The following is a 16,323-nucleotide window of genomic DNA, read 5'->3' on the forward strand; positions in this document are numbered from 1 at the left end:
TATTTTAGACTTTGCAGGCCACATGTCTCTGTTGCAGCTACTCAACGTTGCTGTCATAATAAAAATCAGCCTTGGACATTATGAAAACAAATGGGGATGGCTGTGCTTAAATGAACTTTACTTATAAAAATTTGACTTATAGAAGAAAACTCTGATGGGGCCAGATTTGGTCAGTGAGTCATAGTTTGCCAATCCCTTTCTTAAATGATCTCATTCAGCTTCATAGCTTTAAATTCCACCCACACTCTGATTTCTCATAAATGCATATCTGAATTCCTGGTATCTTCTTGAGCTCTAAGCTTATAAGCTGTAAGCTTCTACTTGACACTTCCACTTGGATTACAGTAGACATTTTAAATTTAATATGTCTAAAGTAGAACTATTAAACTTCCACTTCTTGCCAAGATGGATTAACAGGTATTAGATTTGCCTTCACATTAGAAAGAACTAAAGAAATCATACAAAATACATGAAGCAGTGGTTTTGAGAATATTGTTCACCAGGCAGTGAAAGACAGTGATCCCTAAGAAACAAAGAAGTTGATCCCTATAACTGCCCTTGCTATCTTCCTGCAGAGTTTTCAAATCATAGCTTAGGGAGGGGAAAGCCATGTACATATCAGCAGAAATGGAGATGAAACTGGGAGTTTGGGGAGGCCAAGATAGCTAGAGCTTGTAGCCAGAATGCCAGAGGAGGATATAGCTTCTTAAAGAACTCTAGGATCCTTCAGAGAATTACTCTCGAATGTTTAGCTGAGTATTGGTCAAGCCAGAACAAGAAACACTTATAAAAGTTAGAAAGAACAATCCCTGGAGCATATACAAGGCCAAGAATACTTTTCTCTCCCCACCAGCAGAGTGGAAAACCTTACAAGTTACATGGCATTGTACAATAGTCCAAAGAGTTTTGCTTCATCTATGTAATGCGTAAACCCTAGGCTAAAGACTGACTTTGTTCCACCAAACAGAACATAGAAGCAAGACCTGAGAGGATCAGACTTTCCAAATAACTATATCTCATAACAAAGCTAAGGATATTTATAGGAATATAAAAATATCTAAGATAAAAATTCACAGTGCCTGGCATCTGGTAACAAATTACCAGGCATGCAAAGAGACAGGAAAATACAACCCATAATGAGAGGGGAGACAAAGAAAACAATGGAAACTAATCCAAAAATGGTATCAGGTCAGTTCAGTCACTCAGTAGTATCTGACTCTTTGCAACCCCGTGGACTGCAGCACACCAGGCTTCCCTGTTCATCACCAACTCGTGGAGCTTACTCAAACTCATGTCTATCACGTTGGTGATGGCATCCAACCATCTCATCCTCTGTCATCCCCTTCTCCCGCCTTCAGTCTTTCCCAGCATCAGGATCTTTTCCAATGAGTCGGTTCTTTGGTCCAATACTCTCCAGAGTATTGGAGTTTCAGCATCAGTTCTTCCAATGAATATTCAGGACTGATTTCCTTTAGGAAGGACTGGTTTGATCTCCTTGCAGTCCAAGGGACTCTCAAGAGTCTTCTCCAACAACACAATTCAAATGCATCAATTCTTTGGCTCTTACCTTTCTTTATAGTCCAACTCTCACATCCGTACAAGACTACTGGAAAAACCATAGCTTTCACTAGATGCATCTTTGTTGGTACAGTAATGTCTCTGCTTTTTAATAAGCTGTCTAGGTTGGTCATAACTTTTCTTCCAGGGAGCAAGCATCTTTTAATTTCATGGCTGCAGTCACCATCTGCAGTGATTTTGGAGCCCCCAAAAATAAATTCTGTCACTGTTTCCATTGTCTCCCCATCTATTTGCTATGAAGTGATGGAACTGGATGCCATGATCTTAGTTTCCTGAATGTTGAGTTTTAAGCCAACTTTTTCACTCTCCTCATTCACTTTTATCAAGAGGCTCTTTAGTTCTTCTTCACTTTCTGCCATTAATGTGGTATCATCTGCATATCTGAGGTTATTGATACTTCTCCTGGCAATCTTGATTCCAGCTTGTGCTTCATCCAGCCCAGCATTTCACATGATGTACTCTGCATATAAGTTAAATAAGCAGGGTGACAACAAACAGCCTTGACCTCCTTTCCCGATTTGGAACCAGTCTGTTACTAACTGTTGCTATAGATTATAGAATTACTAGACAAAGAAATTATTTTAACTATAGTTATAATTCTAATCCATTATGTTAGAGAAGCTAGAGGAAAGACATGAACAGAGGATTGGTGAACTGTAGGGAGACTTGCAAAATCCCTTTTGCCATATAATGTAACATGATCAAGGGAAGTAATAGCCCATCATATTCACCCTTAAGGGGAGGATATTATTCAGGTCATGTATACTAGGGGCAGGAAGCAAGGTTTAGACTTCTGTCTTATCATTTAGACTGTCATTAGACATTTATCATTAGAATCATTTAGAATTCTGTCTATCACATCACGAATAAAGAGGGCCATTTTATATTGATAAGGGAGTTAATTCAGCAAGAAGACATGGCCGTCCTAAACATTTATTTATCATATACTGGAGCTTCAGAATATATTAAGCAACTACTGGTAGAACTGCAGAGAAATAAACAAATCCACAATTATAGTTGGAACTCAAACAATCCTCTCATTAATTGATAGAACTAGAAGAAAGAAAATCAGTAAGGATATAGAAGAATTTCAACTTGACCTGTGACATTTATAGAATACTTCAGGTAAAACAACAGAATTCATTCTTTTCAAGTCCAGAAGGGTCTTTACTGAGAAAGACTGTGTTCTGAAACATAAAACAAGTAATTTAAAAGGTTTCAGATTATGCAAGGTTTGTTCTCTGAACACAGTGGAATTAAATTAGAAGTTAGAAAAATACCTGAAAAATCTCTAAATATTTGGAAACTAAGTATCATACTTACTAATCATCCATGGCTCTAAGAATGGAAAATTAGCATTTTGAATTTAATGAAATTAAAAAATGAAACAAAATTTGTGGGATACAGCTAAATTAGAGGAGAATTTATAGCCCTATAATTATAAAAGATGAAAAGTTTTATATCAGTGACCTCAGGTTTCACCTGAAACTGAAATGCAAATGAAGCCCAAAATAAGCAAAGAAAGAAAATAATAAAGAATGTAATGGAAATCAATGAAATAGAAAACAAACAATTGGGAATACAAATGAAAATAAAAGCAGTCTCTTGGAGAAGATAAATATAATTGGTAAACCTTTTAGTCAGACTGATGAAGAAAAAAAGAGAAGAAACAAATTACTACATCAGGAAAGAGAGAAGGAATATCACTACTGATCATACAGCTATTAAATAAATAATGAAGGGAAAAAATAAATAATAAAGGAATATGATAAATAGCTTTAGGCCCATAAATTTGACAGCTTAGTAAAATGGACAGATTTTTGGAAAGACACAATCTACCAAAACTCACTCAAAAAGATACAGATAATCTGTATTACCTAATATCTCTTGAGGAAATTGAATTTCTTTCCCACAAAGAAAACTTCATGCTTGGGTAGTTTCACTAATGAATTATATCAAACATTTAAGGAAGAAATCAATTTTACACAAACTTCTAGAACATTGAAGAAGCTGGTGTGCTTCCTGTCTCATTCTTTGCCGTCAGCAGTACTCTGATACCAGAACGATGCAGATAAATGTTTCACATGAACTTGAAAAAACAGTCTGCATTCTGGTGTTGGTTGTAGTGTTCTATCAATGTTAAGAAGATCAAATTGGTTGGTAGTGGTTGAAAGTCTTAAATTTCCTGTATACTTACTGGTTTCTTGTTTATTTTTTCTATCAGTTACTGGGCTTTTAAAATCTCCAAGTATAGTTTAAGCTTTGTATATTCCTTCTTAAGTTGATTTTTTTGGTTGTTGTTGGTTTCTCTTTAGCACTTAAATTGTATTCAGTGTTTTCTGGCTTGTACATTTCTGGCCTAAAGCCTTTTATCGTTGTTATCTTTGTTCTGCTGTATGTAATTTGCCCTTTTTTCCTATGGCTGTTTTTAAGAATATTCCCTTTAACAGTCTTTTTAGTAATTTGATAATAATGTTCCATTTTGTGTTTTTTTGTGGTTATCCCGTTTAGGATTTGTTCTTGGATCTGAGAATTTAGAGCTTTGATCAAATTTGGAAAAATTTCAGCCACTCTTTCTTAATTTTTCTGCCTTCCTCACTCTTGACTCTACTTTCTATTATTTATGTTTAGAATCTGGTTGTTTATGCATCTGAATGGTAATTGTAACAGCTTTATGCTTATCCAAAAAATGAAAATCTTGAACCAGGCATCTGCTAAATAGATTTACTCTTGCCACCTTGAAATCTTGAGTCTTTTCTCCCTGTTATCTCATAACTTATTCAAGGGATTTAAATGCTTAAAAAAGTAACCACTATCAGTATTACCAATTAAGGAAACTCAGCTTACATTTTTCAAATAATTAAAATGGAAACCATCAAGTTTGAAATGTAATGTCTCTATCCCACTTAAATCTACTCTCTTGTTAGCATTCACCTACCCTTCATCTGTCTCATTAGGTAAGATAATGAAAAAGAAATACGAGTTACATAACCATAAATGTTTTTCTGCTCTTGGATCACCAACAAAATTATGGCTAGTTATTTAATCTCCTTCCATTTTCGTTTCATTGCTTCCCTCACATTTGCCATTCCATTCCTTTCTATTCTCTAAAAAGAATATGACATGCTTAGTAGTGGAGAAATGTTCCTTTTTATTTACAAAGCATATGCTTAACTGACTGTCAGCAGTGGTTTTGAATGGTGTTTTGAATCAGGAGTAGAACTATGGGAGTAAATAAAACTTTCCATATCTTTTATTTGAGCTTCCTGCATGATAAGGGAAGATAGACAGGGTCTCCTCATTGGCAATAATCCATACTCACAAAAGAAGAAGAAATCTGAGATCCTGTTCCAGTGGAGCCCCATTTAATACATGATTTTGTTGTTTGTTTCTTTTTCTCACAGGGAGAAGAAAATTGAGGGACTGAACTTTATTAGATGTTTAGCTGCTTTTCATTCTGAAATACTGAACACAAAGTTGCATGAAACAAATTTTGCAGTAGTTCAAGAGGTAAACTTATTTTTCAGCTGAGTTAAGGAGTGTTTGGATAACAAAATATAAACATGCCATATTTACTTGACCTTGAAAAACTGTACTAAATGAAATCAGTAGGCTTGTATGTAAAGTACCTCATGCCTTACTTTGCAACATTTAAAAAAATTTATAAAATGTTGATTTTTCTTTTAAAGACATAATATACATACTAATGCATGTTGCTTTGACAATAAATTTGGCTTTAAGGTCATTATTACTGATTTTCTTTCAGAATTTCAGCAAAGTGTACATTTTGGAAATCTTTTTTAGGTAAAAAATTTACGCTCTGGAGTTTCTCGTGCTGCTGTGGTCTGTTTAAGTGATCTTTTTACTCACCTGAAAAAGAGCATGGATCAAGAACTAGATAATACCGTAAAAGTTTTGTTGCAGAAGTCAGGAGAATCAAATACATTTATAAGAGAAGATGTTGACAAGGCATTAAGAGCTATGATCACTAATGTAACTCCCGCACGTGCGGTTGTTTCTCTTATCAACGGAGGACAAAGGTAATGTTCAAAATAATCTGGACATGTCCTTAAACTAAAAATGCAGTTGTTTATAATCTGGGGTATACGGGAAAAGTGCAAATTACAATGTTATTTCAGTCAGAAAACATGTATTAAATAATTCCTTTATGGTAAAAGTCAGATTAGGTACTAAGCATACAGAAGACAATAATATTGTTGTTTTAATAGTGTTCCTAACCTTCATAGATCTGGAGCTAAATAAATGTCAGTGATTATAACTTTTGTTTTTAACTTCTTGGAAGAGATAGCTAATGTAAATAATTTGTCATTTTAGCCTACAACGATGATGGCTGAGGCTTAGGAGTAATCATTTAATTTTTAAGGTATATCTTTGGAAAATAGTTTATCAACTCTATTGTAATTGACCATGTTTCCTCTAGCCACTTACACATTGCAGTAAGAAGATGTGCTGCCCAGCATTTATCAGATGTGGTAGAATTTATGGAACCAGAGCGTGTTTTATCTGGAGCAAAGGATATGGCTGACCGTATATTACCCGCTGCTGCTAAATTTGCTCAGGACAGCTCACCAGAAACCAGGTGAGTAGCTGCTAATAATATTTGTTGAGTCTCTTATTTACTACAAGGGCTTAAATGTAGAAACAAAGGTTGAAGAAGAATAAACATTTTTCTAAATGGAGAAGTGGGACCCCCACAGATTGGTGCTGGGGGATGATCTTTTTTGACTGATTTATAAATGACCTTGAGGGAGTGCACAGTGAATTCTCCAAATTTACAAATGACACTACATACTTCTGGGTAGTAAGATGCCATGTCCCAGGGATGATCTGCATGAAAACCATACAAGACTATATAAGTGGGCAGAAAAGTGGCAGAAGAAATTCATTGTGGGCAAATATAAGGTAAATGCATTTAGGGGAAAATGATGTATTTCCAAGTAGTCAGGTAAAATCAGGAAGAATACAGGAAGCAAACTGATTAGCATGAGATATGTGCACTTAGAAAATTCCATGAATTCTTGATTGCTGTCTTGTACTCAAAGAACAATTTTATGAAGGTTAAGAATGGTCAGAGAAGGATATCAGAGTAATTAAGAAATGGATGGTACTATAGCTGTAATGCTAACAGAAGTTTGGATGTAATCAGAAGCTTAGGTTCAATTCCTAGCTCGAGCCACTGTCAGCCCTTAGCAAGTTACTTAACCTCTGTTAGCCTCTGTTTCATCTATAAAATTAGTAAGGTTTGACTAGATGTTTATAATGTCCCATACAGAATGTAAAAATTTTGGCAGTTATATGTGAACTCAGATTAAATGAAGAAGGTAGGACCTTGACTTTGTGGAAACTAAAAAGAAAAGAAGGACATCAAACTTTAACATTTTAAGACAGAGATGTTCATTACTTTAAGTATCTACAGTTAAGCTTGTGGAAGTCATGTCAAAAAAATATTATAGAAACTAAATATATTCATTTAATATTACTGCATAACAAATAACCACAAACATAGTGATTTAAGGCAACACAGGCTGTTTTAGCTTACCATTTTTAGGTTAGAAGTCTGGCATGCTCAATTGGGTTTTCTGCTTAGCGTTTCATAAGGCTGATATCAAGGTGGTAACAAGTGCAGGGCTCTTGCAGTATAGAAGAATCTGCTTGCAAACTCAGCTTGTTGGCTGAATTCAGTTTCTTGTGATTATTGGACAGAGGTTACCATTCCCTTGCTGGCTCTCAGCCGGGATCTCTTCTCAGCTCCTTTCCGTCCACCCGAATTCCTTCTCATGCAGCCCACCTCCATCTTCAAGCCAGCAGCAACAAGGCGAATCCCTCTCATGCTTGGAATTTCTTTGACTTCTTTTTCTTCTACCAGCTACAGAAAGCTCTGTGCATTTAAGGGCTCATGTGATTCACTTAGGTCCACCCAGATCATCTCCTTATCTTAAAATCAGCTGTACCATTAAATATAACATAATCCTGGAAGTTACATCTCGTATATTCACAAATTGTAGGAATTAGAGCAAGATATCTTTGGGGTAACCATTTTAGAAGTTGTACATACCTCAGTAAAGTTCAAAACAATTAAGGAGGGTTGGATCATAATAGACTAGTTAGAAACAAAATAAAATTTACAATAGTTGTTTTTTTTACATTTTAACTTTTCCTTAATGGCATAGTAATTCTTCTAATCCATTTTGTCATTTCTTAGATTCTTATTTAAAGTTTTAAAATTACAGAATAATGACAACTTTCCAGTTATAGTGTTTCTTACATTTTTTGTCTTTTGCTTGCTCCTTTGTTTGTTTTAGCCATTCACATATCATTACAGTCTATGGTAGACCTGCAGTCCTTACCATTCTGGGATAAAAGTTAGAGTCAGCTTTGAAACTATAACTAATTAGGAGCTATTTATCTGGGTGTTAACCTTATTCTGGTTGTGGGGCAAGAAAACTAATTTTTATTCTCTGATATTACCTCCCTTTTGTAATTTCATTACATTTGAACAAATCTAGTTGATATAAATGATTCTGAGATCATCTTCTACATCTCCCCCACAAAAGCTTTGCCTTCTCTGGTTCTTCTAGTATCATACATTCCAAGTTGTAGGTAAAGGTATAATTGTAATTATTTTAGGGTCAAGTCTCCAGGAAGAAGAAGAATACAGTTTTATGAGGTAATACAAGACCCCCCTGTCGAAAAATAATCTCCAGTATGCACTTCCACCACATCATTTACCATTATAATGATATCCTGGCTTAGGGTATTATCCCAAAAGAATTATGTTAAAACTAATGTGGCATTTAAAAAAACACCTAGTTTTGGAGAACATTAGACATTTCATTAATGTATCAGCCACAATTTACCAGCTAACTTTGGATGTATTTTAGATAGCAAAGAATAGGTTTTTGAAGAATTGAAGCCCAGGTACGTTTTGGCAGGAAGAAGAAAAGAGAGAGAGTCAGAAATACAGAATCTTGGGTTGACTTAGGCCAGAATATCTGGCCAGTCTGTGAGCAGCAAAAGGTCACCAGACAAGGAAGTCAGGACAAACACTTCTTTTAACTCACAGTTCTGCCAAATGCCAGTCTTTATGTGGATCCTTGGGTGCCTGAAAAATAGTCATAGCTTTTGACTCTCTGTGACATATAGCTAAAAGATTTGAAGCTATGTTTTTTTAAAGATGGGTGGCAGGAGAATGCTATACTCTCTAATCCAGTTACTGCAGCTATATTTCAGTGGCTTATTTAATATAGGGATGATAATCTTGATGTTGATAGGTTTTTTTTCTACTGGGGGAAAAAAAATTAAATCTAAGGACAGAAACTTAGGCTTGTTAAGATTTATAGAATCATTTCACATATTTCTTAAATATCCATAGGTATTATGGCCGAAAGATGCTTTTCCTCATGATGTGTCATCCTAACTTTGATAAAATGCTTGAAAAGTACGTGCCATCTAAAGATTTGCCATATATTAAGGAATCTGTTAAAAGCTTACGGCAAAAGGTATGTAGAAGAAATTTATTTTATAACACAACTTTAAAAGCAATGTTCATTTGCTGAGGAAGGTAAAGGATAGAAATAATTACTTGTTTATTTCTGTTAACCATTCAGAATAGATCTACAGTAGCATTTCAACAACTGTAGTACTGAGGAGACATTCATAGTGTAAATGTTTATTGAATAGAAGGTTGATATTAGGTAGAATGTAGTAGTGTGGCTTATTGGAATTACAAGACTTGTGTTTGAATCACAACTTGAGAAGTAGCAATTATATAATCTTGCACATATCATTTCTTTATTGTTTTTATAAAATGAGGATAATGTTTATTACACTTAGTTCTTTATTTTCCTTGTACGTCCCACTGTTAGAGCTTCTACCACATTGTTGATAAAGGAGTTCCTTGAGGGGAAGCCCCATGTCTTATATGTCCTTGTAGATAATGAGTATTCAAAAATGTATGTAAATGAGTAACTGAGGGACTGTCAAGTGAAATGAAATGTGAAAAGTGCCTTATAAAGTAACCCAAGAGTTGGTAATGTTATTCTTCTTACCTTTGAGTTTCTTAACAATAAAAGAGTGATCAATTTATAATTATCCATTCTATATTGCTAAAGATTATAAACTTTCTGAATGGGTTGATCGTGTTCCCCCCAAAACAAAGAGCTTTTATTTTTTGTTTTGTTTTTGTTTTTTGTACTTGTTATTTTTTCGTATTTTTTTTGTTTTGTTTTTGTTGTATTATTTTTTATTTTTCTTAAGGACAAAAGACAGGGTCGGGGAGTCTATCAATAGTAATATTAGGCCAGAGCCCTTTTCAAAAGTGTAAAGTCAACCCTTCTAAAAGAAAATTGATTCTTGGGTTTCCCTGGTGGCTCAATAGTAAAAAATCCACCTACCAACGTAGGAGACATGGTTCAATCCCTGATCCAATCTGGGACCATCCCACGGAGCAACTCAGCCCAGGCTGATAAGCCCAAGCGTCACAACCATTGAGCCTGTGCTCTAGAGCCCAGGAGCTGCAAATACTGAGCCTCCCTGCCGCAACTACTGAAGCCCACTTGCCTAGAGCCTGTGCACCACAGCAAGAGAATCCACCACAGTGAGAAGCCCGCACACTGCAACCAGAGAGTAGCCCCTACTCACCACAACTGGAGAACAGCCCAAGGAGTGCTGATGACCCAGCACAGCCAATAAATAAATAAATAAAATTATATATGTCTAAAGAAAATCAATTCTTTTTAGCATTGGGAACACAACAAGAATAAAATTCCCTGCACATTTTGTTACCTATAAGATAATGAAAATGAATGGAGTTGACTTCCTTTTAAGATGGGAAAACAAATAGACCTACTTTTCATGTAATTGTTGTTTAGTCACTAAGTCATGTTCAACTCTTTTGTGACCCCATGGACTGTAGTCCACCAAGCTCCTCTGTCCATGGGATTTCCCAGGCAGAAATACTGGAGTAGGTTGCCATTTCCTTCCCCGGAGGACCTTCCCGACACAGGGGTCAAACTTGCGTCTCCTGCATTGGCAGGTGGATTCTTTGCCACTGAGCCATCAGGGAAGCCCCTTTCATATAGTTACCCGCTCAATATACATTTTTGTTTAGTAAAAGAAAAAAATGTAGCCTATTTATGTATTAATTTTTGCAAAAATGTGCTTAGTTTAATGATGTGGAATTTTTCTGTGGTAATTTATGTTATTCCTCTCTGGTCAACTTAGATACAAGATTCATTTTTGAAGGGATACTACTTCAAATATGTGTGGTGATAAACATTTTAGGGCATTTTTTCTTCCTATTGGTATGAGATTTCAGCTTAATTCATATAGAATTTATCAAAATAACCATGAAAAAATTATCTTACTAAAATGAGGCTGATTATATCTGTGAGTTATTTCAAGTACAAGTATCAGAAAAAATAAATTTTAATTAATTCATATTTAAATGTTTAGTCCCATACTGGTATTGCATAGGAATTCATTGTTTATGTGATATATTCATATTTTCTATATAAATTCATGATTTTTTTTTATAGATTTTAAGCTTTAAGAAGAGTAGTTACAAAATATAGATATGAGGTTTTGCATTTTAAACAGTTTTACCAAGTCAGTATCACTTGCTGGTGTTGGGCACATATTTTGTTAATTTACTACTAATTACAAGGTAATTTATATATCTGATACCCTTTAAAGCATAAATATCGCAGATTATTAAAATGCCTTCAGTCATGAGAGATCAGCAATGACTGCTATGAAAATTACATTGTCCAAGTTAATTTCACTTTTACTAGTTTTAAGACTTTCATTGCACTGCCTCTCTTTACTTATAGGGTTTGGGAGAGATACCGCTAGATACTCCTTCAGCAAAAGGAAGACGATCTCATACCGGCAGTGTTGGAAACACAAGGTCGTCATCTGTTTCTAGGGATGCTTTCAATTCAGCTGAAAGGTAGAATCATTACTCCCTACTGATGATAGTCTCATTTAGTCTCATGGTAGTCTCATTTGAATGTTTTCATGAACTATTCCAGAGTTGTTTGTCAAAATTTAATGAAAGTTGGTAAGGACTTAGAAAATATGAGATAATTTGATTTAAAAAGGCAATTATTTATTCACAGCACCTTGCTTTTATGTGAACTAAACTTTAGTAAAACTTTAGTGTTATTGAACTTGTCAATATTAGGCCTGTCCTGGACAACTCTTTAATTTTTTTTCAATTTATAGCCTTTACTTCCCCCCTTGGTTATAAAAGTAATACATAATTATGGTTAAGGGAGAAAAAACTGTATGAAATACAAGCATTAAAAGAGTGTAACCAATCACCTATAATAACCGTCAACCAAAAAAAGAAATACTGTTAAAATTTTTTTTAATATAATTGTATATGTAATGGTGTAACCTGTTTAAACTATTAGGCAGTATTTAATAGGTTGATTATATAGTTTTAAAAATCTTTCAGAAGTATTATGATCTCTTTGGTGTATTTTAAAATATGTTTTAAACATTACTTTAAAAATTATGAGTCGATGCATAGGTATCTTTCATATTTTCCGTGTTTGTATATCTTTGAATAATAAATTTTATAAAAAATAAAAATCCATAGAGTTTTGGAGCCTTGCTCTTCAAAATATAGTTCACAGAGGAGAGTACTATATGCCCTGAATATAATGCTACTGTATGTTTTATATAAAAGTTAAGAGAGTATGTCCTGAGTCCTCAAAACAAATAAAAGTTATTTATTAAAATTTTTTCCTATTTCTTTAATTTTGCACCTATATGAGATAATGGATGTTCACTAAAGTTATTGTGATAATCACGTCATGAAATATGTAAATCAAGTCTTTGTATACCTTAGACTTTACACAGTGCCGTATTTCAGTTATATCTCGATAAAACTGGAAGGAAAAAAGTGTAGGAGAAACAAAGACTTGCTTAGACAAAAAATGAGGCAATTTGTTGCCATTGGATTTTCTTTGCAAGAAATGTTAAAACAGTTCTTTAGAGAGAAATAAAATACTATAGGAACTAGGTTGCTTCCAGAACAGAGATATAACTAGGTTGCTTCCAGAACCTCTCAAGTTCAGCTTGAGAGGTTCGCCGCCTTTAGCTAGCATCGGGTAACTAGGATTTCAGGAGGATTCCCCACCATTCTCTAACTGGTAAGAGTAGTTTACTGTGCCTCTGTTATTTGGGCAAACAGTGTGAAGAACTGCCTTATTCCTGGAACTTGGGAATTTTGGTATGTCCCAGGCAAAGGACCAATCGTGAACAACTCCCCATTAAAAATCCTGGGTACCGCACCTCTAAACTTCTTTGATAGACAACATTTGACATGTATTGTCACAGTTTGTTGCAATTAAGGAATTAAGGAGGAGGAATTAAGTTTATTAATTAAGTTTATTAATTAAGGAGGAATTAAGTTTATACTGTGTGACTCCACTGGAAAAGGACCCTTGGAGGCTTGCATCTAGTTTCTTCCAGACTTTGACCCCATGCACCTTTTCCTTTTGCTGATTTTGCTTTATATCCTTCTCCTATAATAAATCTTGCTGCTGCTGCTGCTAAGTAGCTTCAGTCGTGTCCCACTCTGTGTGACCCCATAGATGGCAGCCCACCAGGCTCCCCCGTCCCTGGGATTCTCCAAGCAAGAACACTGGAGTGGGTTGCCATTTCCTTCTCCAATGCATGAAAGTGAAGAGTGAAAGTGAAGTCAATCAGTCGTGTCCAACTCTAGCGACCCCATGGACTGCAGCCTACCAGGCTCCTCCGTCCATTGGATTTTCCAGGCAATAGTACTGGAGTGGGTTGCCATTGACCATGAGTAAAACTACATGCTGAATCTATGAGTCCTCCCAGCAAATTACCAAACCCAGCAGAGATATTAGGGACCCCCAACACAAGTATTGTGGCTATGGGTTATTTTGTGAATTTTTAAAAAGTGAATACATGATAATTATTATGTTTGTTTTACCTTTGTTTCACTTTAGAGAGGTAACTGAAATTCGTGAAATCACCAGAAAATCAGTTCCCCGAAATTCCTTAGAAAGTGCTGAGTACATTAAAGTCATAACAGGTTTATTAAATGCAAAAGATTTTCGTGATCGTATTAATGGGATTAAGCAGCTTTTATCAGATACAGAAAACAATCAAGAGCTTGTTGTTGGAAACATTGTGAAGGTAAGGACCGTCAAAATTAATTTTCATGTTCAATCCATAGTTAATAAAGTTCATCAGTATAATAATTGTCTTATTTCTTAATATTACAGATATATATTACTTTAAAGTGTTAAAACTTAGAGAAAAGTTTTGATTCCTCCCACTAGATGGTGACTCCTTGAAAACTTTATAATCTCAGAGTTCTCAGAACCTGGCAGTCAGTAAATATATATGTTGAGTAAGAGAGTCCCTTGGTGGCCTAATGGTTAGGATTCTAGACCTTCACTCATAACCCAGGTTCAGTCCCTGGTTGGGGAACTGCAATCCCCAAAAGCCATGCAGTGGGGCCAAAAAAAAAAAATAAATTGAGTGAATCAATCAGTATTTTAAAAACCAGGGCATTTAAGAGACTTGATATTCAGTTCAGTTCAGTCGCTCAGTTCTGTCCGACTCTCTGCAGCCCCGTGGACTGCAGCACTCCAGGCTTCCCTGTCCATCACCAACTCCCAGAGCTTGCTCAAACTCATGTCCATCGAGTTGATGATGCCATCCAACCATCTCATCCTCTGTCATCCCCTTCTCCTCCTGCCTTCCATCTTTCCCAGCATCAGGGTCTTTTCCAATGAGTCAGTTCTCTGCATCAGGTGGCCAAAGTATTGGAGTTTCAGCTTCAGCATCAGTCTTTCCAATGAATATTCAGGACTGAGTTCCTTTAGATTGACTAGTTGGATCTCAAGAGTCTTCTCCAACACCACAGTTCAAAAGCATCAATTCTTCCGTGTTCAGCTTTCTTTATGGTCCAGCTCTCACATCCATACATGACTACTGGAAAAAATCATAGCTTTGACTAGATGGACTTTTGTCACCAAAGTAATGTCTCTGCTTTTTAATAAGCTCTCTAGGTTGGTCATAGCTTTTCTTCCAAGGAACAAGCATCTTTTAATTTCATGGTTGCAGTTACTATCTGCAGTGATTTTGGAACCCCCAAAAATAAAGTCTCTCACTGTTTCTATTGTTTCCTCATCTATTTGCCATGAAGTGATGGGACCAAATGCCATGATCTTGTTTTTTGCACGTTGAGTTTTAGCCTGCTTTTTCATGCTCCTCTTTCACCTTCGTCAAGAGTCTCTTTAGTTCCTCTTCACTTTCTGCCATAAGGGTGGTATCATCTGCGTATCTGAGGTTATTGATATTTCTCCCAGCAATCTTGATTCCAACTTGTGCTTCATCCAGCCTGACTTGATATTACTTAGGAATAAATAATGAAAGTTTCATATGTAAATTAGAAGTCTGCTTGTGCTAATTTTATATATTATGTTAATATATATTTATAAATATGCATTTGTATATTTTATAACTTATATAGGAAGACTAGAAGCAATAGAAAGGGAAACAGTAATAAATGTTAGTGGTACGAGAGCATAGATTACTTATGCTTCCTCAGAATTTGGTTCAGTCAATTCCATTAGTAATTTAGTCATTAAATTCTACTGGTAACCTACTCCATTATTCTTGCCTGAAGAGTTCCATGGACTGAGAAGCCTGGCAGGCTACAGCCCATGGGGTTGCAAAGAGTCAGACACGACTGAGTGACTAATACTAACACTTGTATATGATATATATCATGGATTATTAGTTAATAGTCTCATTCTCACAGAATAGCTCTTTCCTCACCTGACATGGTTAAATTGCTCAGCATTTACTTCATTATATCTTGAATTTACAAAAGCTAAGAATTAGAAGAGGAAGGCTCTATTGTTTAAGTACTCAGGTTAAGAGGTACTAATAAAAACTTAAATCTGAAACTAGGTCAAATCTCTGTAGTAAAACCTACATGTCTACTTCTGTTACAAATAGAGATAAGAATAGAAATGTCTAAGTTCTTAAAGTTAGCTAAACTAACCTACACATTTCAGAAAACAGCATTTTTTATTGAACCAAATTTCTCAACCTTAATTTAGAGATTTTAGGATCTCTTTTTAGGTGGATTTTGAAGTCTTCTCTTTTTGCTGTAAGAAGATTGGACACTAGCATCCAAATTTTTATGAAGTTCCTGTTATCTCAGTCCAAGTTAAATGAGATGCGTGTGTGTGTTTTTAAATAGTACATTTATGCTTTAGTAGGATGAATACTATGAAATGCCATTAGGAATTTAAATATAATAGATATCAACATTAGTTCACTTTAATTTACCAATTTACTTTCAGATCTTTGATGCTTTTAAATCTCGGCTTCATGATTCCAATAGTAAAGTAAACCTGGTGGCTCTAGAAACAATGCACAAAATGATTCCTTTGCTCAGAGACAACTTATCTCCTATAATCAACATGCTAATCCCAGCAATAGTAGATAACAATCTGAATTCCAAGAATCCAGGCATCTATGCTGCTGCCACCAATGTTGTTCAGGCACTGAGTCAGCACGTAGGTAAGAAATCTTACTTTGGCATTCAGATTATTTTGGCTTTACTTTTGTGCTTCCTCATTCTACACATTTTCTAAAATGCCAAAATCCTAGCTATTCAGTTTTTGTCACTTAATGTTGCGATAAAATTTTTAAAGTTTTCTC

General features: G+C 35.2%; 1 protein-coding gene across 6 annotated transcripts in view; it reads left to right on the plus strand.

The window, feature by feature from the left end:
- TOGARAM1 (TOG array regulator of axonemal microtubules 1) overlaps positions 1 to 16,323 on the plus strand; it is an 80,689-nt gene that overhangs the window by 57,585 nt on the left and 6,781 nt on the right. For 5 of the 6 annotated variants that reach the window (XM_070358789.1, XM_070358790.1, XM_070358787.1 and 2 more), the window contains 7 exons: positions 4,983 to 5,088; positions 5,383 to 5,618; positions 6,020 to 6,178; positions 8,972 to 9,098; positions 11,430 to 11,548; positions 13,587 to 13,776; positions 15,963 to 16,182. In XM_070358789.1, the coding sequence (XP_070214890.1) occupies positions 4,983 to 5,088; positions 5,383 to 5,618; positions 6,020 to 6,178; positions 8,972 to 9,098; positions 11,430 to 11,548; positions 13,587 to 13,776; positions 15,963 to 16,182 (1,157 nt within the window). The remainder of the gene's footprint in view (positions 1 to 4,982; positions 5,089 to 5,382; positions 5,619 to 6,019; positions 6,179 to 8,971; positions 9,099 to 11,429; positions 11,549 to 13,586; positions 13,777 to 15,962; positions 16,183 to 16,323) is intronic. The other variant, XM_070358792.1, reaches the window with a different exon arrangement.

This window comes from Bos mutus, chromosome 21, assembly GCF_027580195.1.
Source record: "Bos mutus isolate GX-2022 chromosome 21, NWIPB_WYAK_1.1, whole genome shotgun sequence".
NCBI lineage: Eukaryota > Metazoa > Chordata > Mammalia > Artiodactyla > Bovidae > Bos > Bos mutus.